This window comes from Fusarium flagelliforme (assembly GCF_020744385.1).
Source record: "Fusarium flagelliforme strain FIESC 12 MPI-CAGE-AA-0113 chromosome Unknown B0J16scaffold_8, whole genome shotgun sequence".
NCBI classification, from domain to species: Eukaryota; Fungi; Ascomycota; class Sordariomycetes; order Hypocreales; family Nectriaceae; genus Fusarium; species Fusarium flagelliforme.
In genome coordinates, this window is record NW_025763510.1 from 1,889,361 (window position 1) to 1,914,958 (window position 25,598).

At 47.7% G+C, this 25,598-nt stretch overlaps 10 protein-coding genes across 10 annotated transcripts; 8 read left to right on the plus strand and 2 right to left on the minus strand.

Moving 5' to 3' along the window:
• The first annotated feature begins 302 nt into the window (after nucleotides 1–302).
• Nucleotides 303–1,369, plus strand: B0J16DRAFT_350762 (class II aldolase/adducin N-terminal). Its single transcript, XM_046129089.1, has 2 exons — nucleotides 303–612; nucleotides 666–1,369. The coding sequence occupies exons 1-2, from the start codon at nucleotides 399–401 to the stop codon at nucleotides 1,307–1,309; spliced, it is 858 nt and encodes a 285-aa protein (XP_045978065.1). The 5' UTR covers nucleotides 303–398; the 3' UTR covers nucleotides 1,310–1,369.
• A 278-nt stretch (nucleotides 1,370–1,647) lies between these two features.
• B0J16DRAFT_365367 (Alpha/Beta hydrolase protein) lies at nucleotides 1,648–3,601 on the plus strand (the record flags this gene model as incomplete). Its single annotated transcript, XM_046130005.1, has 5 exons — nucleotides 1,648–1,677; nucleotides 1,774–1,863; nucleotides 1,913–2,429; nucleotides 2,480–3,225; nucleotides 3,275–3,601. 5 exons carry the CDS (start codon nucleotides 1,648–1,650, stop codon nucleotides 3,599–3,601), a joined length of 1,710 nt encoding a protein of 569 aa, XP_045978066.1.
• On the minus strand, nucleotides 3,563–6,277 carry B0J16DRAFT_294080 (ankyrin repeat-containing domain protein). The gene is made up of 4 exons (XM_046124379.1): nucleotides 5,010–6,277; nucleotides 4,890–4,953; nucleotides 4,385–4,844; nucleotides 3,563–4,332 (listed from the first exon to the last, which is right to left on the minus strand). The coding sequence occupies exons 1-4, from the start codon at nucleotides 6,235–6,237 to the stop codon at nucleotides 3,706–3,708; spliced, it is 2,379 nt and encodes a 792-aa protein (XP_045978067.1). The 5' UTR covers nucleotides 6,238–6,277; the 3' UTR covers nucleotides 3,563–3,705.
• Nucleotides 6,278–6,497: 220 nt separating this feature from the next.
• Nucleotides 6,498–7,557, plus strand: B0J16DRAFT_350767 (uncharacterized protein). Its single transcript, XM_046129090.1, has one exon. The coding sequence runs from the start codon at nucleotides 6,523–6,525 to the stop codon at nucleotides 7,417–7,419; it is 897 nt and encodes a 298-aa protein (XP_045978068.1). The 5' UTR covers nucleotides 6,498–6,522; the 3' UTR covers nucleotides 7,420–7,557.
• Nucleotides 7,558–7,770: 213 nt separating this feature from the next.
• On the plus strand, nucleotides 7,771–8,955 carry B0J16DRAFT_350769 (Mss4-like protein). The gene is made up of 3 exons (XM_046129091.1): nucleotides 7,771–8,116; nucleotides 8,185–8,351; nucleotides 8,407–8,955. The coding sequence occupies exons 1-3, from the start codon at nucleotides 7,960–7,962 to the stop codon at nucleotides 8,548–8,550; spliced, it is 468 nt and encodes a 155-aa protein (XP_045978069.1). The 5' UTR covers nucleotides 7,771–7,959; the 3' UTR covers nucleotides 8,551–8,955.
• Nucleotides 8,956–9,152: 197 nt separating this feature from the next.
• On the plus strand, nucleotides 9,153–13,356 carry B0J16DRAFT_350770 (uncharacterized protein). Its single transcript, XM_046129092.1, has 3 exons — nucleotides 9,153–9,796; nucleotides 9,847–10,361; nucleotides 10,410–13,356. The coding sequence occupies exons 1-3, from the start codon at nucleotides 9,491–9,493 to the stop codon at nucleotides 13,192–13,194; spliced, it is 3,606 nt and encodes a 1,201-aa protein (XP_045978070.1). The 5' UTR covers nucleotides 9,153–9,490; the 3' UTR covers nucleotides 13,195–13,356.
• A 202-nt stretch (nucleotides 13,357–13,558) lies between these two features.
• On the plus strand, nucleotides 13,559–14,991 carry B0J16DRAFT_196418 (uncharacterized protein). The gene has a single exon (XM_046122885.1). The coding sequence runs from the start codon at nucleotides 13,738–13,740 to the stop codon at nucleotides 14,785–14,787; it is 1,050 nt and encodes a 349-aa protein (XP_045978071.1). The 5' UTR covers nucleotides 13,559–13,737; the 3' UTR covers nucleotides 14,788–14,991.
• A 479-nt stretch (nucleotides 14,992–15,470) lies between these two features.
• Nucleotides 15,471–16,812, minus strand: B0J16DRAFT_196416 (uncharacterized protein). The gene is made up of 2 exons (XM_046122884.1): nucleotides 16,355–16,812; nucleotides 15,471–16,297 (listed from the first exon to the last, which is right to left on the minus strand). The coding sequence occupies exons 1-2, from the start codon at nucleotides 16,700–16,702 to the stop codon at nucleotides 15,548–15,550; spliced, it is 1,098 nt and encodes a 365-aa protein (XP_045978072.1). The 5' UTR covers nucleotides 16,703–16,812; the 3' UTR covers nucleotides 15,471–15,547.
• Nucleotides 16,813–18,931: 2,119 nt separating this feature from the next.
• Nucleotides 18,932–22,441, plus strand: B0J16DRAFT_294087 (uncharacterized protein). Its single transcript, XM_046124380.1, has 6 exons — nucleotides 18,932–19,146; nucleotides 19,200–19,437; nucleotides 19,483–19,539; nucleotides 19,591–20,098; nucleotides 20,145–20,289; nucleotides 20,340–22,441. The coding sequence occupies exons 1-6, from the start codon at nucleotides 18,983–18,985 to the stop codon at nucleotides 22,351–22,353; spliced, it is 3,126 nt and encodes a 1,041-aa protein (XP_045978073.1). The 5' UTR covers nucleotides 18,932–18,982; the 3' UTR covers nucleotides 22,354–22,441.
• Nucleotides 22,442–23,800: 1,359 nt separating this feature from the next.
• Nucleotides 23,801–25,348, plus strand: B0J16DRAFT_350776 (uncharacterized protein). The gene is made up of 2 exons (XM_046129093.1): nucleotides 23,801–24,138; nucleotides 24,195–25,348. Exon 2 carries the CDS (start codon nucleotides 24,292–24,294, stop codon nucleotides 25,150–25,152), a length of 861 nt encoding a protein of 286 aa, XP_045978074.1. The 5' UTR covers nucleotides 23,801–24,138; nucleotides 24,195–24,291; the 3' UTR covers nucleotides 25,153–25,348.
• Nucleotides 25,349–25,598: the final 250 nt, after the last annotated feature.

A 25,598-nucleotide genomic window follows, 5' to 3' on the forward strand; every position in this document is an offset into this window, starting at 1 on the left:
AAATACTCTACCGCTCTCAACTGGACTCTCTGAGTAGAGGATCACTAGGTAGAAAGGCTTGACAGGATCCTACACACCCTCTGTTATGCTCAATGTGTGAGAAACAAGTTTGGGGAAGAGGAACAGCGAGACAGTGGAATGAGAGACACATAGCAGTGAGAACAGGGCGTTTCAGTTTACTGTCAGAATGGACCAGTTCAGTGAACCGATTCACATCTCGGATAAGGAAAACACCAATTAATTGACCACCAATCATGGGGGATACCGACTCACCATGAGAACGTCCTAGAATGTACATCACCTTCAGCAACCCCGCATCAATATAAAAATACGAATATTCTTTACTATCATTATCTCATGATCAGGATTTCGATTCAGCAGATTTATAATCACTCAAGATGTCACCATCCGCTACCATCGCTACCCCTGGTCAATCAATTCTAAACACAGCCAAGGCCCAAGATGGTTCAGTAAAGCGTATTCACAAGATCCCTGTCTTCACCACTAAAGAAGAGACTCGAAAATGGCAGCTAGAACAGATGGCCGCGGCATTCCGAGTGTTTGCTAAACTTGGCTATGCAGATGGAAGTAGTGGTCATATCAGTTTACGAGGTACACCAGAAGATAGCTCTTCCTCGGGACAAGTCTAAGATAACAATGTATAGATCCTGTTGATCCAGACACATTCTGGATAAACCCCTATGGCGTCCACTTTGGTCTTCTCACAGTTTCGGACATGGTTCATATCGACGACAAAGGCAATCGCATAGGAGGTGCAGATAAACCGGTCAATACAGCTGGCTTCATCATCCATGAAGCCATCCACAAACGACGTCCAGACATAAACGCAGCCTGTCATCTTCATAGTCCCTACGGCCGAGCCTGGTCAACATTTGGCAAGCCCATTGAGATGATCAACCAAGACAGTTGCATGTTCTACAATGACCTCACAGTCTACACCAATTTTGGTGGTGTTGTTTTTGCCAAAGAGGAGGGAAGTCGACTTGCTGATGCGCTGGGCGATACTAAAAAGAACATTATCCTACAGAACCATGGGCTTCTTACTTCAGGAGGGACTATTGGTGAAGCAGCTGCTTTCTTTATTGCTTTGGAGAGAGCGTGTCAGGCTCAATTGCTTGTGGAAGCTGCCGTTGCTCCTAATGGATCGCAGCTGAAGAAGACGCTGGTGAGTGATGAGGAGGCACAGTATACCAAGGACAATACCGGCAGTCCTGAGGCCATGTATATGCAGTTTGAGCCTGAGTATCAGATGCTGCTGAAGGAGTCCAAAGGTGACTTTCTACTATGATAGTACATATATATAGTATTGGTCCAAAATATTTCTAAATATAGTTGCACTCCGAATCACACTTCGAATCACACTCCAAATCAAGAGAGAACCGTTCATGAAAGTTCTCCTCAATTCGGGACATCGGGCCTTGGGGTAAATCCTTCGGCAAGTCCACCACAAGTAGCCAGAAGGATCACAGTAACTTGGCAGCCCAGGTCGTATTATACAATTTACCCAGCTTGGCAACTCGTATATATCCTGTTAGTGGTGCCAATAGCTGAGGCATATGGTATATTGGCGTGCTTACAGGGACATATATGACCTAGTTTAAATACAGATTGAGGGGTCGTCTTTTGATGATATCAGTCACGAGTCTCATCCATCTTGTAAGATAACCAACGATGCGGTTCGCTCACTTGTTTCAGTCCGCTTGTGCATTCTTAGCTTGGCCGCAAGATGTTTTATCTGTAAAAACATCTCAGCCAACTGTCACCGTAAAGAATGGCACATACGCGGGTGTCTATAACAAGCAGTATGGCCAAGACTACTTTCTCGGTGTCCCTTTTGCTCAGGCAAGTCTGAAACTCGCTGCCTCATCTCCCATAACTAACTCTTACTTAGCCCCCCGAGAGATTCTCAGTAGCCCAGGGCCTCAATACTTCATGGAAAGGTGTCCGAAAAGTTACCAAACTCTCAGTCCACTGTTATGGCTTCGGACCTGACCAAACCGGCTACGAACAATCCGAGGATTGTCTCTATCTCAACGTCGTCCGGCCTTCAAAGGTGAAAAGGACTGCTGGCCTCCCCGTGGCTGTTTGGATCCACGGAGGGGGCTTATTACAGGGCGGTGCGTCTGATAAGAGATACAATTTATCTCTTATCGTCGAGCAAAGCGTTGCCGTTGGGAAACCTATTATCGCTATCGGTCTTAACTATCGTCTTTCTGCGTTGGGTTTCATCGCTGGTAAAGAGATCACGAAAGAGGGAGCTACTAACCTTGGTTTTCGCGATCAAAGGCTTGCGCTTCGTTGGATTAACGAGAACATTAAGGCTTTTGGCGGCGACCCTGGTAAAGTAACTATCTGGGGAGAAAGTGCTGGCGCTGAGAGTGTTGCGGCTCAAGTTTTTGCGTATAATGGTAAGTCGATAATAGCACCTAGGTTACGCCCTTGATGCTAACGCTGGTAGGACGCAATGATGGGTTATTCAGGGGAGCAATCGGCCAGTCTGGGTTTGGAGCCCCTCTTGGTCGATATCCTGGTGGTTTCAACGCAACTCAAGCAATGCAGGCTACCTACGACCGCTTCGTTACCAAGGTTCCATCATGCGCCGACTTGGTAGGATCAGGAAAGTCTCTACCTTGCCTGCGAAAAGCTCCTATGAGCGAGATAAGCGCTGCCATATTAGCCGTCACCACGACCCGTCGTGAATGGGCTCCAGTCCTAGACGGAGACTTTTTTGCAGATTATACCACCAACCAGTTATCCAGCGGCAACTTCGTCAAAGTCCCGATCCTCATTGGTGCCAACACAGATGAAGGTGTTTCCTTTGGTACAGGCAGTAATGTTAATACTGATGAGGACATGAAGGACGCTCTTGGCTATATCATCCCACCTCAAGTAAAAGACACCGCAGGAAAGAGTGTTGATGAACTCACTGATGAAGCCATGGAGTTGTATCCTGACGATCAAAGGGTCGGAATACCATCCTTGGAGACTTGGCCACATGTCATCAAACCAGGTGATGAGTACGCTGAAAGATTTGGGCTTCAGGCTCGTCGGTCGGCTGCTTTATTCGGAGACTTTGCTATGCACTATCAGCGACGTCGTGCGAACAAGTTCTGGGCAAAGCATGATATTCCCAGCTATGGCTATCGCTTTAACATCAAGCCAAATGGACAGCCGGAACATGCTGGAGTGGCACATTTCCAAGAGGCAAGCATACTTCCCTAGGTCCTTCCTGTATCTATACTGACTGTACAAGGTTGCTTTCGTGATGTACAACCTCAATGGCGAGGGATACACAAGCGACCCTCTTGGTGGTGAGGCATCATACCAAAAGGCTACTAGAGCAATGGCCAAGAATATCAGCACTGCGTGGATCAACTTCTTCAATACTCTCGACCCCAATGGAAAGAAGGGAGAAGAGCTTTTCAGCGGTGAGAAATGGCCTATATATGAGTCGTCTGGTGGCTCTGATGGGGAGTCTATCGTCTTCAACATCAATGGCTCTCACATTGAAACAGACGATTGGAGATCCGATGGTATAGACTGGATGATCAAGCATGCCTTGGATGTTTTTGGAAACTAAAGGTAGTAGTTTGTCTCTCATTACATAGCAAATATCAAGTTGACTGCCATGTTTTCGTCTATATCTCGAGTAGTCAAAACAACATCTCTCTAGGCCTGATATACTTAACTCACTTCGTAGCCTTCCCAGGAACTCAAAAGCCCTAGAATCGCTATCGGATCTGAGTTTCGCCTAGAATCGTCCTCCCACATCAGCTTCGGTGACAGAAGCCTGAGGCCATTGCTATCTCGACACATTCTCGTCAGCACTCTTCCCATGCCCATAGTACCTCTTATTCGCCACTCCTTTGTCTTATCAAGATTCTGCTCCTTTTTCTCTACATCCCAGTCATTCTTTTTGTTCAGAAAGGCGATTATCATGGCTGCCATTCCCACAGCGATTGGTGTCGAGACTGATGTACCGCTCATCCTGCGATATCCACCGCCTGGCCAATGACTAGATATATTCACACCAAAGGTGCCGAAGATCGGGAACCTCGCATTTGCGGTAGGGCTGAACCAGGCAAGCTTGTACTGCTCATCAGTTGACCCCACGCAGTTGGCCAGCAGGCGATCACGCGCCGGCCAGGCTACGGCATGAATATCTCCATGATTTGCAGCTGCTGCAAAGACACAGATCCCTTGTTTATCTGCTTCAGTCAAAGTTTGGACAAGTTCGAGAGAGCCTTGTTCTTTAAAGCCAAGTGACATGTTGATAATATTCACTCTGTTTTCTATGGCCCATCTGAGCGCCTGATGTATTGTTAGTCCGAGTGATAGACGGGATGTGATAATATCTGGATACCTCTCGGATTGGATGGGCCTTCCTTCCATCTCTTTTTGGCGCCTTCTTCGGGTTTCCTTCCTTAGTGTCTGGCTTCTGCGAACTGCTCACTTTGGCGATGTATAGTTCAGCACGCGGAGCAATTGCCATGATCAGGCCTGCAATATGAGTACCATGGCCGTCTTCATCAGTAACGTCATCTTCAGGTCCATCCGCGAAGTTCTTGCAGGCTTTGATTCTCTTGCTCTGTATCTCTTCTGGATGTCCCGAGCGCTGCTGCTTCGCTCCTATTTTCGTTCTCCGTTTGGCCCGTTGGCTGAAATCGGGATGGGACAGGTCAATTCCAGTGTCGAGTATGGCGATCTTCACCGGCCCAGGCCATTTATCGGTAGGCCTTTCAATATCATCGTCGGGATGCCATCCAATCCGGTTATACCATGTTTCCTCCAAAGTCTTGAGAAAAGCCTCGAAATTATCCGAGCTGGGTTTGTTAGTAATGTCACAGATTTAGGAACTGCAAACGAACTTTTGGGGTGCGGGTGTAGACTGTTCGTCCTCACTTCTTGCATCTCCGATTGCGTATAATTCACCTGTACGTATGAGATTCTCATGTATATATCATACTTACGCTGTTAGGAGTACCTACCTGGGTCTTCTGCAACATCTCTTGGCCCTGGAGAGGGTGTTCTGCGCTGCGGTCTCTCCTTTGGGGGTGCCAAACTATTATTGTCTTGCAGTTCCTGACCATCACGATTAACTTCGGAAGGGTTAACGTGTCTGACAGATAACAGCATTGGGAAGCTGTGGCCGCGCTGTCTAGCAATCCTCCATGCATTCTCTCCGCTCTCGTTTGTTGCTGAGCGACTCGCACCATGCTCGAGTAGGACGTGAAAAGTCTTCTCATGGCCCTTCTCTGCAGCCAGCATTAATGGTGTGTAACCCGTCTTGGTTTTGGAATCAACCTCGGCTCCATGCTCAAGAAGGACCGAAACGCACTTCTCATGTCCGGCCCTCGCTGCAACATGAAGAGGATACCATCCCCTAGGTAGGGTTGCTTCTGCTGCGTGCGGATCGATATGTAGGAGATAAGCAACGGCTCGTTCAAGGTCTTGTGATGTAGCCCAGTGTATTGCGGCGACCAGATCAACTGGTATACCAGGCCTGATATGCCGATCCAAGAAGTCCCCGAATTCTCCCTCTTTCTTAGCGCACTCGAATATGTGGGTGAACTGTTCGCGATCACCCTGATTCAAATTCTCAACAAGATCGAAAGGCGACTTTCCATTTTCATTTTTGACTGTAGGAGACGCTCCATGAAAAAGCAGAAGAGCAGCTGCAGATGCACAGCCGGACCGAACAGCAAGATGCAGAGGAGTATTGCCGGTCGTGTTCACAAGCTTGGGATCTGCTCCATTGACAAGTAGAGTCAATATGAAGTCGGGAGATTCTATATTTGCAGCAACATGTAGTGCGCTTCGTTCACTGGTTTTCTGATCCGTCTGAAGATTGACGTCGGCTCCCTTTTCCACCAAAAGTTTCACAATTTCAAGATTTCTTGCTTCAGTTGCAAAAATGAGAGGAGTTAGTTTGCGAAAGCTTCGTGCGTTAACATCTGCCCCTTTGTCGAGAAGGCTCTTGACTACCACGGTCCTCTCATTCTCACTGGCGTTATGTAACGGAGTGCGCCAATTCTTGGATCCCGTCCGACTTCTTACCTCAAGACAGTCTTTTGGATATAAGTTTAGGAGTTCGATAGCGATATAAACTCGCTTCTCAATAATAGCTGCGTGGATAGCATGGCCACGGTCTTTAAGTCGATTCTCAGGGTCAAATTTATGGCTGCGTAAGAACTGCTTATAGTCTTCGGGCTTCATGGTTGCGAAGATGGGTTTGGTTCACTACGATTGTTTTGAGGCCATCAGCTTACTTTAGGCGGGGAATTTTTACAGTCAACCTAGGTATGATCCGAACGAGGCTTCGGGCATTTTTAATTAGAAAGACGACCCTCGTCGAAATTCAGCTGCGCTGCGCAGTAACGTCATTGGCGCTGACAGTGTGACCCATTCCTTGTCAGTGGTGGACGATCTTCATGTGGTGATCATATATTGCAGAATATTCCCTACTTGCTGGACCTCAAAACTACCCATAAGCATTGCGAGATGGCATTCAACGATAAGCCGAAGAGATACTGGATCATTCCACAGGAGTGCCTCTCTCCAGATGATCTAGTCCTTGGAAGCATCCTCAAATACCCCAACGATCCGATTGATATCCTCAACCGAAGAAAGGTCGAGCCAATTGACCCCTTGGACATTATCAGCGAACGAGAACAAGTCACCAAGAGCTTCACCGATGCATTGAATACTGGCTTCGGATCCAAAGTTGGAGCATCTTCTGTCCTCGCTGCTGTATTGGGCGCTTCACCATTCATCGAAGGGAATTGGACCAAAGGCACATCATTCACTATTGAGGCGACAAATGTCCGAGCGCAACGGTTCATTCCATCGGCGTCTTATGTCAATAGAGCGCTACGCACACGGCAAGTTGATGCCTTTATTCGGGAGTCTTTCTTCTATGCTCCCATTTATATGGTCGTCGGAGTTACAATTGCGAAAACAATGTCACGCAAATCAGAACGATCTCGCGATAGAGGCGGTGGTGCAGGTCTGGGAATAGGGCCGCCAGGTCTAGGGCTGGAAGTATCTGGAGAGTTGACGGCAAACCACGAGACACAGTCAACCTACCACGACTCAGTCGAGGAAGATGTCGTTCTAGCGTATCGTCTCCGAAGATTTCGCTATTCCAAGAGAAAGGACGGGTTCAAAAGTAAGAAACAAGACGAGATCAGCCATGTTCACTATAGCCTGCCAGAGAAGATGTTGAGATCTGGGGATCCGATTGAAGAACTTGCGGAGTTTGTAGAGGATGAGGAGGATGAAGACTCATATGTTCCCGCCTTTTCTTACTTCGAAGGAGATGATGTTGTTGCTTCGGATGCAGAAATGGCCGGGTTTGTGGAAGGGGGTACAGATGAGGAGGATTCTGATGCTTCCTGAATGAAAGAGCCTGTATCAGCTTTACGACTAGAAAGTTAAAGCTGGCATTATCTGTTCAATCTCCAGTGCCAATATACATTGGACCACACTATTATATCTAAGGTTGTCTATAACTAGTTCTCGAAATCACACTGTCTCAAAATCCTAGTGATGGTTTCTTCTACTGAGGTGTCTAGGGCATCACAAGCTTGGGTTCGTCCTTCTCAAGCATATACGTACTAGCAACTCAACCGACTGGAACTCAAGGTCCGAAGTCCGAACTCAAGAGCAATGTGACAGTCGAGTTTCGTCTTTAGTGGATTAATTGTTGACTCTACCCCAGTCGGTGGAACTCCAGAGGATTCACGGAGTCCCGATCTGGTAACTAGAAATTTATTTATACTACCCCATGTAAATCAAAGAACTAAAGTTCCTCCGACTATCTAACTGCTTATCAATCATACATCTATAAATACGCAGTACGAATATTGTCGTCATGAACTTGACATCTTATCCGAAAACTCATCTTTTTATATCCTGAATACTCTCACGCACCTCAATATGTCAGCCAATGGAAGCACAGCTGAGGCCACCTACGAGGCAGGCTGCCATTGTGGTTATATCAGCCTTTCTGTGACATTATCACCTCCTCTACCTGAGCATCAGGTTACAAACTGCAATTGCTCTATCTGTCGTCGAACAGGTTACCTTCTTGTTTGTGAGCTTCACCTCCATCATAGTTTCATTTGATGCTGGCTGTGCAGTGTAAACTAACCTATACCTCAGACCCAAAGTACGAGAAAGTCGAATGGCACAACGACTCAGATAAGCGAGTCGCTCGATACTTGTTTAGTACTAAAACTCGCGATCACATGTTCTGCCCCAAGTGCGGTGCCAGTATTGGCATTGATTTTGGCAAGGCACGACCCGATGATCCTCTCTATGGTATCAGCGTACGTATAGCAGACCTTGAGTCTGGACCTCAATCGACTGACTGGTAGTTTGCAGGTTCGACAATTCAACAATATTGATCTAGACTCGCTTCGATATGAAAAGTTTGATGGAATGCATAAGCTAGGAAACGGCGTTGATTTATCTGGTACGGAAATCGACCCAAAGACAGGCGAGCCACTTGCTTCTGCTTCTACTTGATTGCTTCTATCCAGTGTCTGAAACAAGAAGGTGTGTGTACTGTACAGAGTACTGGTTTTGGAGAACAGGGAAGGGGCTAAGAAAAAACACCAATGAATGATCGAGATGACAGCTGAAGGCTTACTTGTTTCCAAGCCATTTACGCAAGCTTTTTGAAGGTGGGGATGGGCGATCGTATCATGGATGCTTTGTTAGTGGCACTGACAGTTCCTTGTTAGCTTGTTGGTCTAGCCTGGCCTGGGCCTGTGCTGTGGCCTGTCTGGCTGAGCAAGTACCCTGGACCTTGGCTCTTGATCATCGATTAGAAGTCTTGGCTTACATGTATGAAGTTTCACGATGGACTCCAGATGTACATGATAGCTATTGCTGTGATGGAGGCATTGTCATTCTTATAGTACTGCAAACAACAAAACTACTTGCTCTGCATTTGATGGCGTTCAAGAATACCTGTAACAAGTGCGGGGAGCTCTCTCCCCTAGGTAAGTACATCCCCGCCATAGCTCTGTACGCGGCTCTTGACGTACACTAAAAAAATGATCGACCCGGGCCAAAGCTCCCTTGTTTATCGGCTAATCGACGTCATCGACCTTAAATCATACCTGATAGATGATTACCCGTTTCCTTGGCTGATCCCAAAGCGATGAATCAGTTGCAATGAGCCAAGCGTGTATGTTTGTTTTGTGCGACACTAATTACTATTTCATTCATTTCTCCTCTTCCTTCTTCTCTCCTCCCTCAACCCGTTTCTTTCCTTCTGTCAGGGCGTCAGAAGAGTTGGCCGTCGAGACGACATAATTTGGTCACCTTATGCCATCTTAGACTAACACTTAGGCTACTTTATTTTGGCAGGACAATTCTTCTGTTACTCACCTGCCTTCGTCATCATCCTTATCCCAGTCCTCCCACTGCTACGCTGCAATACATAGAACAGGTCGCCATCATGTCGCAGTTTCAGCAGCAGCAGATACCTGTGGCCGGCCAACATTACAGTGGCCGGAACCGCGTTCCCAATGTCAAGGAGTTTATGGATCAGTTAGATGAGAACAAGAAGCAACGCGATGCTCAAATCGAAGAACAACTTAAGCAGAACAAGGTTCATGGAGAGACAAAGGATCATAAACAAGACAGAGCCGAAGCTATTCGACAGCAACAGGACGTTCGCACTGTCCGCGATCCGGTTACAGGAAAGGATGTCGGTATTCGAGACGCAGATATGGATTTCAAGGATGCCGTTGATGACCCTCAGGTATGTTGATACGAAACGTTCTCTACGATGTTGTTCTAATCTTCATTTAGATGTCAGTTCCCAACGAGAACTTAGGAAAACCTACCACCGTTGCAGTCTCTTCAAAAATGTCTGGAGAGGAGTATCGTTACGCTCAGGATGTTACTGCGCCCCCAGACCCCGTTGAGACGGGTGCGACATCTGATGTACCCATTCGAAGTGAGAAGACATCTGTCGTGTTCTACAAGACCCCCTCGGTCAGCTACGAACCAATGTTCGCCATTCTTGAGCAGCGCACCAATGTCTTGTGTGCCGGTATCTTCTGCGCGATTGTTTTCATTGGAAAGATGTTTGGCGGTCGTCTCCTCGGTCTCATCCCTCTGGGATTCTGTGTTGCATCAGGCGTTTTCCTCTGGACCAAGGATTTGATACGCCAAGGTCGAGATCTCGAATGGTCAAGCGAGCAGGAGCGTGGCGAGACCGCCACTGCGAACCTGATCCCTGAGTCGGTCGAATGGATGAACACGATGTTGGGAATCATGTGGGGTCTCATTAACCCTGAGATGTTTGCTGGTGTTGCCGATACGTAAGTTACTTAGTTCAGCCGCGGAGATATTCATGCTAACAGAAACAGTCTCGAAGACGTTATGGCTGCCTCCGTTCCTGGTGTCATCGAGAACGTTCGCGTCGCAGACATCTCTCAGGGCAACAACCCCATTCGTATCCTCAGCATGCGCGCTCTTCCCGACTCCCACGTCCAAGATATCAAAGATGAACAGCACCGACAGAATGAAAAGACCACCGATCCCGAAGAGCTTGCAGCCAACGAGCAAGCTGGTTCCTTCTACAATCTCGAAGTTGCCCTCGCCTACCATGCCAAGCCCTCCGGCGGAGATATTGCCTCCAAGGCTCGCAACATGGGTATGCAGCTGGTTTTCTATCTTGGTGTTAAGGGGCTTTTCGGTGTTCCATTGCCTATCTGGGTCGAGCTTCAAGGTCTTGTCGCAACCGCTCGAATTCGACTGCAGTTGACCCCTGACCCTCCTTTCCTCAAGACTCTGACCTTCACACTCATGGGTATTCCAAAGGTTCAGGCCGGCTGTACGCCAATGATTGAGAAGGGTGTTAATATCCTCAACCTGCCTCTAATTTCCAACTTTGTTAACTGGGCTATTGGCGCTGCTGCGTCGATGTATGTGGCGCCCAAGAGTCTGTCATTGGATCTCGGTAAGATGCTTCAAGGTGACGACATCAAGAAGGAGACTTTAGCTCTAGGTATCATGTTCGTTCGAATCCACAAGGCCACTGGCCTCAGCAAGCAAGATCACCGTGGTAGCAAGGGTGGTGGTTCTGATCCCTACATCACCATCAGCTGGAGCAAGTTCTCCAAGCCCCAATTCTGTACACGAGTCATCCAAGACGATCTCAACCCCGTTTTCGAGGAGAGTGCTGGCCTTCTTGTCACTGCAGACCTCCTCAAAGCCGACGAGCAGCTATCGGTTGAGCTTTGGGACAGCGACAGGTCGTCTGCCGATGATGTCGTTGGCAAAGTTGAGCTCAGTATCCAAAAGCTTATCCAGCACCCTGGTAAAATGTTCCCTCAGGTTTCCAAGCTTCGCGGTGTAAAGGCCGACAGTGAGATGCCCGGAGAGCTTCACTGGGAGGTGGGCTTCTTTGGAAAGACACAATTTCGCAAGGCTCTACGAACAGATGGTCGGGATCTCAATCTTCCCAAAGAACTCGCAGACAAGCCTGAACTCCAAGAGAACAAGGGCGCCATCGACAACGCAGAGGAAGATGCCGTCATCCACACTCCTCCTGATCCCTTGTGGCCTTCTGGTATTCTGAGCGTCGTTGTTCATCAGATTGTTGGTCTGGAGCTGGCCAATATCAAGGGCTCCAATGGAAAGCGAAAGGGTCGCGAGTTTGAGCCGGCCCGCCCTGAAGCTGGTGAAGTCAAGGAAGAACAAGCCAAGACTCTTCCCAGTTCATACTGTACGATTCTGCTCAACGATGACCTGATCTACAAGACTCGAACAAAGGTCGTTTCATCTCAGCCTATTTTCAACGCAGGAACCGAAAAGTTCATTCGTGACTGGCGCTCTGCTATTGTTACTGTCGCCGTCCGTGACTCGCGCAACCGACAGCACGACCCGCTTATCGGTGTTGTTCCCCTCAAGCTGACCGATATCCTTCAAACCAGCAGCGAATCGACCCGGTGGTACCCCCTTGATGGAGGTCTTGGCTTTGGGCGCATCCGTATCTCGTTGCTGTTCCGTTCTGTCGAGATTCGCCTTCCCCCCCCTCAGCTAGGCTGGGATATCGGTACTTTCGAATTCTTGTCCAACGCTATTACAGCCACTGGATATGCTCCGGCCAACCATGTCAAGCTTCGTTTCCGTACTGGAGGCTCCTCCGCCAGTATTGGCAAGAGCTCATCCTCACGAGAGGCTGATGGCATGTCCTTCAACATTAGCGGCGAGAACAACAATCAGCGTATTCGACTTCCAGTCCGTCACCGTTACAGTTCACCCATCTTTGTGGAATTCTATCCCAGCGGAAAGAGAAACCCTGATGCCTATGCTGTCCTCTGGCTCCTGGAGCTGGTTGATGGTGAGGTTAAAGATTTTGACATTCCCATCTGGAGGTGCGACAATGGCACCCGACTATCCCAGAACTACATCACCGAGGAAAACTACAAATCTGTTCCAGATATCGAGATGGAGCAAGTTGGAAGACTACGTTTCAACGGCCGTTTCTCTGCGGGAACCGATTCTGATCACATCAAGTTTGCCAGCTCGAATGACGATCGCGAAACTATTGAGACCTGGGAAGCATGTTACGCAGAAGGCGTGCGCCAGCAGGATGTCGAGGCTGAGGTTCCTCCTGTAATCCAGAAACTACACGAGGAGTCTTTGACCCACGGCCGAGACGTTCTTGCCCAAGCCGACGAGAAGCAGAAGGAAAAATGGCTCGCCAAGGACGGCACCGACTGGAGCGGGGCCTTTGGCGAAGACCCTTCTGCTATGATGTCGGTAGGAAGGCACAGCCCGGACAGCGAAGAATACGATGACTTCGATGAAGATGACTCCGATCCCGACCTTGGTATCCAGGATGGTGATACTGAACCAACAGAGCCCTCCGAGAACGGCCGCCGTTCGACGGATACCACAGGCACCAATGCGACAAGTGCGACAACCGATTCTCAGGGCAACTCCAGCAGCAAGAATCCCATCAAGAAGATCAAATCGTATCGTTCAGACAGCCGCGACTTGCACCGAAAGCATCGAGGTCTCATGCAGTGGCGCCCAATGCGCAACGTGCAGTTTGTCAAGGACGAAGCCAAGTTTGCGATCCGAAAGGTGGCCAAGCTCGGAGCGCTTGATGGCCGAAAACCTGATGTCGAGACTGAGGTTTAATGTGTTTGTTTTCTTTTGTATTAAAGGGATAATAATTGGGAAGGCGGTTGGTAAACGAATGAGATTGACGATGGCACGAATGGAGTTTTAATGGTTACGCTTGTATAATAAACACGAAGTAGTTTTATGCGAAATGAATTCAACCCTTTTATTTTTTTTTAGCTTCTATGCTGTGTCACCGCAAACATCAATCAAACATCAGACTGGCACAATTACGCAATAAAAGTAGCGTCAATGTTAATCTCATTATTGTCTTGCAGGTGAATCTCAGATTCGAAGTCGAAGCACGTGAGCAGACGATAGCCTCGCGCCAATCAGTTGATCTCTTGGCGATCTCTTTACACTGCCAGTACTTGCTATTCTTCTTAATAACTAATTTTTGTTTTCATACTTGAAAGGACGATATCTCTGCGAGAAAGCTTTTTCTCGAGGTTAATCATTCTATTGATACTATTTACTTAGCATCAAATTTGCAAACGACTATTGCTCATACGTTTGGCTACATCGCGCCGCGCCGCGTTAAGGCGTGTCAAGGTGTAAAGCATGAGCTTCAATACTATAAACGGTGGGAATCCCGGCCAGAATAATCAACACGCGAAATTACCACCTCAAATCTCTCGCTACAATTCTCTTTCGGATAGTGCAGAATCAGATGATCCTTTGACCAGAGATGCACAAATGAAAAGCCTTAAACAAGATCCCGTCAAGCGACATCCAGGATCTCTGGCACCAAGTGGCCCGTCAAACTTGGGCGCTGGTTTGAAAAGGATACCATCAGATACCAACGGTTATAGAGAGGCCAGTTTGGAAGAAGATGACTTTGATGCGCCAGTCATGTCAGACTTGACGCCACGACCACGAGGAAGACCACCAAAGACGTTATCCCAACCAGCTCACGCCTCGACAACGTCGGTGCCAAGTGAAACACGGACCAATACTTCCAGCGCTGCAACGTCGACAACACCGGCGCGGAAAAGGGGCAGGCCTAAAGGTTCACTAAATAAACTGAAAAACGTCTCAACAGCCGCAGCTGGGCGGCAAGCCCGACAAATCAAGCCGCGGCCTCATCCTGATGGCTTCGTCGGCTTTCCTAAACGAAGAGGACGTCCCCCAAAGCTCCCATCACCCCCTCCGAGAGACCTTTATTACAAGACAGAAGTCCAATTCTTCCCATTTCTGTGTGAGTGGATGGACTGCAAGGCTGAGCTACACAACCTTGAGACACTGCGGCGGCACGTCTACATAGTCCACGGCGACTCTATTGAGTGCATGTGGGGAAAGTGCGGCCGTCTAGAGGAGCCTCCAGAGTTTGAAGAAGACGAGGCCTTCAAAGAACACATGGAGGAGACACATATAGTGCCCTTATCATGGCACGTTGGCGATGGGCCAAATAACTTTGGAGAGCAGAGCTTGCAAAAGAAAGATGATGACGATATACCAGACTACCTCAAAGATGAGCACGGCAATCAAGTCACGCCCTCGATTCGGGATCAAGAAGAGGAAGATTTGTTAACGTGGAGAAAGAACCGTCGTAAGCTGAAGGAGCTGCTTATCCGTATGAACGATAACCTCCCCGATGAAACTGGTGAATAGGGGGCTACCGAACGGCAAAATGCTTGAGACTCAATCATTCAGAGGCTGTTAGCATTTGATGCATCGCGGCCAGTCTAATGCACCTGGAAAGTGAGATTCAAGGTTTATTTTTAAGTATGGTTAGCCAAAGCTTGGATCCCTTCTTTTGTCAGCATGGCATTGGTGGGTTACGATTGATGTTTCGGCTAGAGGTGCATTTGCCCAGTGGAAGACGTCGACCGAGACTTGCCACTATAGATGTTAGCTCGATAAGATTTGTGGCAGATGCGGATTCTCGTAATACGCACATGCTTTCGAGTGCCGTGCAGCTCTGATTAGCCTCGGGGTTTGAGGAAATGGGTGTTAAGAGGATTAGACGCGGCGAACTAATAAAGCTCGATTACTCTCTCATTGTTTCACCAGATGCAGGATGGAAATTACGATTCCCCGATCTCTCAGCTATCCCGAGCTTGAGAGGCGTTCAGCTGAAATGTCCCATCTTGCATATCATTGGCATGGACACATGAAAAGGTTCACCCAAGATCCCGAAAACCAATATGGAGGGACGGGATCTTGCAGCAGATCGGCACTGATTACTTTTAAGATTTGGGGACTTTGGATAACATAACAAAAATGAATTCAATTATTGCAGGAAAAGAACAAATTACAATAACTTTGACCGTTCGATCTCGAATCCCAAACACCAGATTTCAGCTTCCCATTCCACCAAATTAAGTACTAGACGAACAGATCACTAGTCAGAGCTTCTTGATCGGCCAATTTAGTGGCTCTTCTCTTCACCGGTCAGAGAGTTTTGGACCTGGATGAGACCAGGAGCAGCGAGAGCGTAGGTGGGGACGTCATCGGGAGTTGAGATGTTGTTAGAAGTGGTCAAAGCAGCATGGGAGAAGCCTGACGCAACGAGCTCGAAGAAGGGGAACTCAGCATCAAGAGTGACAGAGGCTCCGTGCCATTTGACATTCTCGGCTTTGACGCTGTAAGGAAGCTGTTGGCCGGTGGTGTAGGTAATGTAAAGGTCCTCGCCGCTGTGAGACTTGTCGAGAGTGGCGCTGAAGGAAAGGGTCTGGTCCTTGGGCTCGAGAACTGCAATGGCGCCACCGTTCACCGTCAAGCCAGGGAAAATGGGCAGCTTGATTTGGCTAATGTCCTCAGTGCATGATCCAGGGACAACAAAGGCCTGGAGAGCGGACCAGGCAAAGGCAGCGGGGACAGTGGTCAGGAAGGGAGACTCAGAGGGAACCTGTTCGAGATACAGGCGGTAGAAACCGTTCTGCTCACCCTCCTGGCCAATGACCGATGAGATGAGGCGGACAACCTCAGGAGCACCCTCCTTGCTGAAGATGACATTGGCATCTTGAAGAGCGCCAAGGACAACATCTGTAAAGGTACCCGCCAGGAGAATAGCATCCTTGAGGCTATTGACGGGGAACTGGTATTTACAAGGTGAGGGAGCAAACTTGCCCGCTGACTTGAGCGTAGCCAGGGCACCAATAGCGTGTTGCTCCTCTTGCTATCATGGAGTGTCAGTGATCTGATATAAGCGGTGATGGTTGGCAAGTGCACTTACAGCAATGACAGTCTTGAGAATCTTCTGAGCTTCTGCAAGCTTATCGCCATCCACTTGATAGTTCTCTACACCATGTGTCACGTTGTAGAGAAGAGAGCTGAAGTAGGCAGTCTCAAAGAGCTCATTGAAAGCGATGAGCTGGAAAGCTACGGTGGAGCCATCACCAAGAGAGGTGGGTAGAGGAGCACCAGGTAGTTTACCACCTGCCTGGAGGCTGATAGCGTTAAGCTGCTCCTGATCGGGGCTGGGGAAGCCGTTGGATGAAGGGATTCTGTAAGATCGAGGTAGAATGCCAGCAAAGGCAGAGCTGATGAGGCCTGCAGAGGCAAAGAGTGTAGAGAAATGCATATCTGCTTCTGTAAAGGGAGCGAGTGTTGACTATGCTTGGAAGTGAGGGAATGTGCAAGACGTGTAAGAGACTGTACAGGGAATGTGATACTGTAATAAAGATGAAAAAGCTGATGAGGGGGAGTTGCTTTGGTGATATATATAAGAGAGAGAGTTTGATGGGGGACCGAATAATGTGAACAAGGCGCACGGCATACGCCGAAGCAGAAGCCAGAGCCTCTCAGCTGTTAGCAATTGAGTTCATGGCGATGTTAGTTGTCGTGACAAGCTGTGCACTTGAAGGTATCATGACGACATGTATCTCGCCGAGAGAATGCAACGAGATTGGATATCTTGAGTCTTAGTTCTTACAGCCTCTAAACTGGTCGGCGATGTTGCATCCTCTACTGAGCGAGCTAACGACTTAGACGACCGTCAGCGCGGCTAAGACGGCCATGGCTTGGGATTCCAGCGGTACGTACTGAGATATTCATGGGGTAGGATCGGAGAATAGCGGTAGTGCGAGAAGACGATGTTACCTTGGATCTTTTCTCGTCATAGTTCAATTGGCTCTTTATGTTGATGGAGGATGGTTAATACTGGGCTTCTCTGCTGCAATCATCAACATCGTCATATTCACTTCAGGTGACAAAGCCAACACAGCCATTTTCACCAGACAGACCCAAAACAAGCAAATTGCCAGAGCAAGTTCATTGATTCTGGGAAAATGTAACATGGGCACCATTAGTTTCACACACTTTGGCTCGGCTCTTTTGCCGTGTGGCTGAACGCCATTCGAATAGTAAGCGTAACAAAAGGGACGTCAAAATCTACTCCGCCTTACGGCTCCATGATTCCCCGTGTCTCTAGCTCCAATTCTCCCAAGTAGGGTAGGGCTTAGACTTGACTATATTCGGGAAGTATAGACCTGAGTTAAAAATGTAAGTGGAGGGTCCCGGGAGCAACGATATAACCAGCTCTAGCAGATGTAACGGCTCGAGGTTTGCCGGTGCTAAATGGGGACTTTGGTAAGCGGCCAATGAAACCTGATGACCTCAGATGGTGTTTTAGATCATTCTTGCAATACTAGGCGGAGTGTTGTCTTTACCTTAGGTTGTCTGTCGTGAAACTTACAGCTCGTATCACGGTTCATCATTGGTGACAATGATGGTCATTGAAGCAATTAGATTTGAGATGTCAGCACTTGAATCAAATTGAGAGTGCAAGTGACGGTACAGATCAGTGAGATTCAAGCAATCGGGTCTTGTGTGTCTGAGTAAGTTCCGAGTTCCTGAAGATCACTCCCAGTTCTGATTGCCTTCACGTTCATTTTGAGTCGGAACTCTGTTGGCGTTTCGCGTGCTCAATCTGCAAGTGTTTGCATGAAACTGCGAAACTATCTTTTAACCATAAACATGGTTTATAGTAACTTCTTCCGCAGGTCTTGGTTCTAGAAAGCGTTGGTATAGTTTAAAGTCCAGTCTGTCATCCGAATGTCTCATTCAGCTGGAGTCTCTCTTATTCACAACGGTCGATGTAGAGACTGAAGAACGTTTTATACTATATCCAAAGTCCTGTTTAAGATTTTTGGTCTATCAGTAATATCGCTACTAAGACTTGTGATCCATGTATCAATGTTTGTCAATATTGTGTGATGGATTGGCAATTGCGAGTTTGGGAATCTGGTGCTGAGTTAGCAGATAACTTGTTCTTTATACTCCGTGGACGAGCGTCGCGCATATTGATTCTTCGCAAACTCATGTATCAGGCGGTCTTTAGTGCATGTGTGGAATTGTTTTTGAAATCGATATTTGTTAAACTAAATTTGGGCTGATTCAGTGATGATATTCCACCATTGTTCACGATGTCTATGTCTGAGAATCTACTATATATGTCGCAATCATACAGCCGAAGATGACACAGTTCAATGAGACAACTCATTTCGAGCTCTCATCTGACCAATTTGAGTATATCATTCGTTTTTTAGACTTAGGTAGACACTTTGTGTTTACCCTATCCGAAGACTTTCAGCTAACAGGGCTGTTGTTGTCTGTTGATTCCTCGTGCATATATACCCTGCATAAGCTGCACAGAGCTTTTTATAAATACAACCAACGTCCAAATCGATGAAACATGCCCCCGCTGTGTCTCCTAAAGCCTGGCGCTTACGAGCGTCTCCAGATGAATTGGGCGCTTAAAGTAATGCAATTCATTCTTATGAAATATCATTCCCATATATGTAATTAGATCATCAATGTTTTTGTTTCAACTATTCTCAATTTAATAGCCTTTCTGTTTATCATGTTATCTTCATTGCGTCGAGCCTTTCGTTCAAAATCCGCTTCTGCTACTGCCAATGAAGTGCCTGTTCTTGAGCCATTACCAAAACCAGAGCCTCGACGTCGAACAGTTCACTTATACTCTGGCATCAAGACTCTACATAGCTCTCAATATGATGATGTCGAGTGAGTTCTATCTGCAAAGTGCGATGTTCTGGTTATCTGACTGTTGCGCTCAGTATCGTTTTTGTACACGGGCTTAAAGGAGACTGTCTAAAGACTTGGACCGGCAAAGGCACAACTGAGCCATGGCCGAAAGCGCTTCTTCCTCTTGAGCTGGGAACTGCGCGCATCCTCACTTACTCTTATGATGCGATCGTTGCCAGCAAGGAAGAAGTCCCATCCCAGAACAGAATCTCTAACCATGCGTCTAACCTCGTCGCGGCTCTTGCATCACTCCGACAAAGTGATAACACGGTTGGTATTAATACGATATTAATGATCCTTTAATAACATGACTAGAACGAGCGTCCCATCATTTTTGTTTGCCATAGTCTTGGAGGACTGGTTTGCCAAGATGTAAAGTTCCTTACCATACACGGTGTGATACATCAACTTACAAAATACTAGGCACTTGTTACAGCAAAGCAACGATCTGAACAACATCTGCAAGACATCGCCAACCTCACTCGGGGAGTTATATTTCTTGGAACTCCGCACCATGGATCAAGCCTCGCCAAGATCGGCGAGCTAGTCTCTCGCTCCGTTGGGATGATCAAAAATACCAACAGCGACATTGTCCAAGTGCTAACACGAGACTCCGAGGTATTGGCGCGAATAGTAGACAGCTTCCAAGCCCTTGTTATGACGCGGAGCAGAAACGAAGGTAACACGATAGAAATTACTTGTTTCTACGAGGAGTTGCCCCAGAAGAGGGTTGGATTGGTTGTCCCAAAGCATTCAGCCATCTTGCCCGGTTACATCTCCATTGGCATCCATAAGAATCATTCAGAGATGACCAAGTTCAACGACACGAGTGACCCCGGCTTTGTGGCTATTTGTGGTGAGCTCAAGCGGTGGATGAAAAAGATACAACGGTCCCAGGGCAAGTTTCAGAAGCATAGTCCTGCCACTCATTGTAAGCAAACGCCGCTTGTTGCACGACACATACTGATATTTGACAGATGTTGTACCCTATTCCTACAACCCTGACTTTGTCGGAAGGTCTGAGATCCTTGAAGTATTGAAGAGTCAGCTGGGTCACACAGCCATTGAAAGCCAGAGCAAAGGCAATCGAAGAGCGGCACTTCATGGCCTGGGTGGAGTAGGGTATGTTGAGTGACTGTCCTTCACAAATGAGTAACACTAACTTGGGACAGAAAAACTCAGATTGCGTTGGCTTATTCGCATTGGTTGCAGGAGGTTTCCAAAGGCACATCAATCTTTTGGGTCCATGCTAGCAGTGCAGAGCGATTCTCAGAAGCCTATACAAAGATCGCGAAAGCATACAAGATTCCAGGCCACGAAGATCCAAGTTTCGATACGCTGTCATCGGTTAAAAGATGGCTTGAAAGCGACGAGAGTGGGCAGTGGATGATGATCGTGGATAACGCCGATGACATGCACTTGTTCTTTCCACAGCCAGATCCATCATCCAAGCACATGTCAAATGATGACGATAGCTTGGCCGAATTCATACCAGAGTGCGCTCGCGGCACCGTTCTTGTTACCACTAGGAACATGCAAGTGGGTTCTAGACTATTGAAGGGCAAGCGACCTATCGAGGTGGGCAAGATGGACCAATATGAAGCGACTCAACTCTTGAGGCAAGTGTTACAGCAGGGAGATGAGTCTCTGGAGACTCTCCTACAACTTTCCTCTCGCTTGGAGTCCCTTCCACTTGCTCTGGTACAAGCAGCAGCGTTTATACAAGAGAATTGTATCACGGTTAGCGAGTATCTCGATCTACTTAACGGAAGTGAGGATGATCTCGTTCAGCTACTGGACGAAGACTTCGAGGCTTTAGGCAGAGACTCAGATACTCCTCGGGCCGTCACCCAAACTTGGATGCTGTCTTTCCAGCAAATCGAGCGTCAGCACCCCTTCGCTGGCGAACTACTATCTTTGATGAGCTTGTTCGATCGCCAAGCTATACCTTTAGAGTTTCTTGAGTTCTACGGCGAGGAGAGGAAGCGCGCAGAATCCAATATCAGAATGCAACTTGTCAAAGCACTCGGAGTGCTCAAAGCATTTTGCTTTATTCGGGCTGAACGAGGCGGTGATCACAACATGCATCGTCTCGTACAGTTGGTGACGCGAACTTGGTTAGCCAAGAAAGGCACAGTGGCTGGGTATGCTAGAGAAGCTCTACAAGCAGTTTCGGAGTTCTATCCCTACGCTGACTTTGAAGAGATCTCAACATGCACTGCTTATCTTGCACACGCATACTCTGTTCTTGGTACACAAAAAGTCGAATCGAATGAAGACAAGCTACTGAGGGCATCACTGCTTCACAGAGTGTCATCCTTATACTTTTACCAAGGTCGTCTGTCCGAAGCAGAGAAGCTACAACGAGAGGGTTTCCAAATTCGAAAGGAGCTACTCGGAGATGACCATGCAGAAACTTTGGTTCTGACATCTGATCTTGCTTCATCTCTCAGAAAGCAGGGCGAATGGGAAGAAGCCGAAAAGCTCAATGTTTCCATCGTGGAAACATGGAAGCGGCTCAGGGGTGAGGAGAATCACAAAACTCTCAATGCTATGAACGATCTTGCTTTGACTTATCACGGTCAAGACAAGCTAGAACAGGCCAAGCAACTATACGACCACGTCTTTGAGGTCAGGAAACGAGTGCTGGGGGCAGATCATATGGACACTATCTGTGCAATGGACAATCTCGCAACAACAGTTGAAAGTAAAGAAGCTGAAGAAATGCAGAAGAGAGTTATAGAAGCCAAAGTCAGAACCTACGGCGAAGAGCATCTCGAAACGCTCCACAGCAAAGGGAATCTAGCCCTGACACTCTTCGAACAAGGGGAAGTGGGAGAGGCTGAAGAGATCCAAGTACAAATCCTGGATACGAGCAAAAGAGTCCTGGGAGAAGGACATCCATACACTCTCACGAACATGTCCAATCTTGGTTCTACTTGGATGCTACTGGGTAAGCTCTCGATGGATACGAGGCATTTGTATCCTGATGTGGACATGCTTGGGGATGCGAGGGGTTTATTTCAGGAGTGTGTCCGGCTTAGGACGGAGTTGCTTGGACCGAATCATTTTGATACTGTTGAGGCACGTGAGTGTCTGGAGGATTGCGAAGAAGCGATAGAGATGGCTGATCGGATTGATGCCAATGAGAGAGCGTTTAGGATGAACGACCAGGTGGAGGTTTAGAATGTTATTTCTTACGATAGCGTCGATAGCGATTGTTTAGCCTGCAGTCTTGTCTTACAGCTCATCCTCATTTCAAACAATCGATAGCGTCTAACTAAGTATGACTCCGCGACCAGGTTCCATGCTCTCATCGGATGTTCGCCCATGTCCCATAAGTAGCTTAGCCAGATCAGACTAGACGACTGCTGAAAATACAACTAAAGCGCCCGGAAACAAAACCTAGATAAATTTAATCATGACCTTGTTGACGGATTCTTAGTGAGCTGCGGCAATCCGTACGGGCGCTTAACTAACACGAACTGACTTCCAAAATAGCATCGCGCCTATGACATTCATTCCGGGCGCTTGGTTTTGGTCTGGGGTCGAGAATAAGCGACCAAGATATGCGAACACGAGATTTGGCTTGGTATTCTGGGCAGTTGGGACGATTCAGCTTGATTGGAAAGGAAGCTATCAAATCTAAGAATAATGGTAAATCATCTAACAGTGAACTGGTAGATCAGAGCCGCAGCAATGCAGCGTAGAGCACTCCACAATAGTAAATTTCACAAGCCAATGGATTCGAATATAAATTATAGGTATTTCAAGTCCCTGAAACAATCTATTTATCCTCTATAAGTAAGTGTAAAATACCTAGGTGGATTAAGCAATTTGTTAGTTGGATAGCCCTGCTGAACCGACTTCCGGAGTTGACTCAGAACGCCATGAAACAACACGACCTTGAAGTTACGCGAATAGCTTGCGATATATTGAGAATGATAACAACTCATCAATGAAACTTGATGACATGATTTATCTTTTATTTGTCTGTTCTTTTTCCTTTGTGAAGCGGACCAAACCTCTAGACCTCTTAGCGCTGCCCAAAGATGACTCCACTATATATGCCCTGGCCCAGGTCTGAAACAACGTTTCGACACTGCACAACCAATCGTCCACCTTGTAAACCCCGGTCTCGAGATTGACTATATGCCAAACCACCAGCGATATCGCCCAAACTCCAGGAACACAGCGCTTGCGGATGAAATTGCACGAGTACCAGACTTAGGCGCTGCACTGGGTCCATTGGTCTGCAATGCTGCGACCTGTTGCTGCCCATCCCCTGGTTACACTCTCCACTCGGATCAGGGAACCGCTGAAACGAGTCTGAATAGAGGCTCGCTCAAGGCCAAACATCACGGCCATGATACAGATACGCCAGCTCTGATCATGTTGAAGCCCGAGTGGAGCCTAACATCAGAGTCAATCGTTGACGCGATTCGATGCGGATGAGATCGAATCGTGAGTCGCTTCGCCTTGTGGTTGGCTCCTCGAGTGAGGAACAACCCTCAGCTTCTCTTGATTGCTTCGCTTTTCTTGAAGGTGGTTGCAGGGATGGAGAAAAGTCTGTTCAGCATGCCTGCTGCATCTCTGCATTCTCTCTTACAAATTGTCCTTTGTACTATACGGCAGTCTTTGCTTTTAAAGTCTGCCCTGGCCAACTGTTCAAGCGAACCCCTCTTCTACTCTCCCATTGTTCTCCATTCATTCAAAGCTTAACAATAATGGTGTTCAATCACCTTCATTGACACCCTTTATTCCTTCTGTCATTAATTCCCTTCTGTTCCTACCTATTGTTCACTTATTGACTGTTCGGACCGGTTCCACAATCATACAACTTTCATTTGTGCCTCATCAACTCACTTACTTATATACCCTGAGCCACTCACTTACACTTCGCCCATTTACTGTCCGGTCATTTTCATATATCTACCCAGATAAACTCTGTACCCAGCACAAGAGTATACAGTAAGTTATATATAGAGAAACTGCGACTATAGTCTCATTCTGATCTCTTCCCTCAGCTTCCTGCCTTTCGATCACTACTTTCGAATCCGAACCGAACTCTCTTTTACACGCAAAGACTCTATCTTACTATCCTAAACAACAACTTCTCCGACCATGTTCGGTGAAAAGATCCGCGGTCCTGGCATGATTGTGCTTCAGGTCATTCGCGTCCTCACAATCATCAGCCTTCTTACAGCCGCCGCCGCTTGCTGGATCCTCGTCATCAAGATCAACCGATCTGCCGGGTGGTTTTTCTTCGAAGCCATGTCCTTGGTTCTCACAAGCTCCGCGACCATTTTCCTCATTATATCCGAATTGCCTTTCTGCAAAGGCTACTTCCAGAAGAATTGGCCCGTCTTCTCCGATGCTCATGGTCTCACTTGGCTTGGTGCCGGTCTTCTTCTGATTGGATCCAATATCCTTGGAAAGCTCAACTCTCCTTACAACCGCGACGACAAGATTGGCCTCCCCTTCTGGCGACTGATCTTGGCAGCCGGTATCCTAACCCTCACCTCTGGTGTGCTGAACATCATCTGCTCCATCATCTTCCGCGACCGCGATATCAACGCTCGCATGATTCGCGCCGATGGCTCCCTGGCTCGAAGCCGAGATGACTCCAACTCTTTCGGCAAGGCACAGTCCAACTACACCGCATCCTTCAACGATGAACAACCTAAGAAGACGTTCATGTCTTTCTTCTGGAAGAAGGATGACCCCAAGTCTGGCTCTCTGCGACGTAATATCAGCCAACCGATCAGCCGACCTCACATCAGCCACCCAATGGCCAATGATCATGATGTTGAACGAAACGCACCCGCCAACTACCATCATGAGCGAGACGACGACTCCGAAATGGACCGCCGCAGCCCGATTGTACCTGCAGTTCGCCGTCCTGACACAGCTCTGCACCCCATCAACGTGCGAAGACCTGCGAGTCCAAGCATGTATTCCGAGGCCCGCATGTCTCGGTTCTAAGCCAGTTGCTAGGGGAAAAGGGGGATTTACCAGGGCGTTGCGTATATGAAGGGAAACGGACAGAAAATTAAGCGGCGTTTAGGGGATAAGGAGTCAAATACCCAGAGGTCCGCTTGGAGGACCTATATTTACAACCTTCTTTAAGTTTTTCATAGCAAGCTTTCAATCGTTATATCATGATCTCGGCTAAACTACGTGCCTTGCTTATTTTCTTGTGATTTGTCTTGACCTTCCGTCGAACATCGTCGTTCACATGTAATGAAAGAAATCGAATCCGCCTTTACAAGACTCCGCCTCCACTCTTCAGGTATCAGTCAGTGGTATATAGTTCGGATGTCAGGTGTATGTGATATTTTGCACCTGGGGTAGATGTTGAGATAAGGTTGGATAGGAATGCTTCATCAAAATAGACCATGGGCGCTGTCACGCGAGAGACGAAGTGGATG

Bases quoted from the DNA above. Each gene is read 5' to 3' on its own strand.
- B0J16DRAFT_350762 (XM_046129089.1), top strand. From the start codon at position 399: ATGTCACCATCCGCTACCATCGCTACCCCTGGTCAATCAATTCTAAAC. The intron at 613-665 runs GTACACCAGAAG...AACAATGTATAG, and splicing joins TGGTCATATCAGTTTACGAG to ATCCTGTTGATCCAGACACA.
- B0J16DRAFT_294080 (XM_046124379.1), bottom strand. From the start codon at position 6,237: ATGAAGCCCGAAGACTATAAGCAGTTCTTACGCAGCCATAAATTTGAC. The intron at 4,954-5,009 runs GTAGGTACTCCT...TCATACGTACAG, and splicing joins AGATGTTGCAGAAGACCCAG to GTGAATTATACGCAATCGGA. The intron at 4,333-4,384 runs GTATCCAGATAT...ACAATACATCAG, and splicing joins AGGCCCATCCAATCCGAGAG to GCGCTCAGATGGGCCATAGA.
- B0J16DRAFT_350767 (XM_046129090.1), top strand. From the start codon at position 6,523: ATGGCATTCAACGATAAGCCGAAGAGATACTGGATCATTCCACAGGAG.
- B0J16DRAFT_350769 (XM_046129091.1), top strand. From the start codon at position 7,960: ATGTCAGCCAATGGAAGCACAGCTGAGGCCACCTACGAGGCAGGCTGC. The intron at 8,117-8,184 runs GTGAGCTTCACC...CCTATACCTCAG, and splicing joins AACAGGTTACCTTCTTGTTT to ACCCAAAGTACGAGAAAGTC. The intron at 8,352-8,406 runs GTACGTATAGCA...GGTAGTTTGCAG, and splicing joins ATCCTCTCTATGGTATCAGC to GTTCGACAATTCAACAATAT.
- B0J16DRAFT_350770 (XM_046129092.1), top strand. From the start codon at position 9,491: ATGTCGCAGTTTCAGCAGCAGCAGATACCTGTGGCCGGCCAACATTAC. The intron at 9,797-9,846 runs GTATGTTGATAC...ATCTTCATTTAG, and splicing joins ATGCCGTTGATGACCCTCAG to ATGTCAGTTCCCAACGAGAA. The intron at 10,362-10,409 runs GTAAGTTACTTA...TAACAGAAACAG, and splicing joins TTTGCTGGTGTTGCCGATAC to TCTCGAAGACGTTATGGCTG.
- B0J16DRAFT_196418 (XM_046122885.1), top strand. From the start codon at position 13,738: ATGAGCTTCAATACTATAAACGGTGGGAATCCCGGCCAGAATAATCAA.
- B0J16DRAFT_196416 (XM_046122884.1), bottom strand. From the start codon at position 16,702: ATGCATTTCTCTACACTCTTTGCCTCTGCAGGCCTCATCAGCTCTGCC. The intron at 16,298-16,354 runs GTAAGTGCACTT...ACTCCATGATAG, and splicing joins TTCTCAAGACTGTCATTGCT to CAAGAGGAGCAACACGCTAT.
- B0J16DRAFT_294087 (XM_046124380.1), top strand. From the start codon at position 18,983: ATGTTATCTTCATTGCGTCGAGCCTTTCGTTCAAAATCCGCTTCTGCT. The intron at 19,147-19,199 runs GTGAGTTCTATC...TGTTGCGCTCAG, and splicing joins TCTCAATATGATGATGTCGA to TATCGTTTTTGTACACGGGC. The intron at 20,290-20,339 runs GTATGTTGAGTG...AACTTGGGACAG, and splicing joins CATGGCCTGGGTGGAGTAGG to AAAAACTCAGATTGCGTTGG.
- B0J16DRAFT_350776 (XM_046129093.1), top strand. From the start codon at position 24,292: ATGTTCGGTGAAAAGATCCGCGGTCCTGGCATGATTGTGCTTCAGGTC.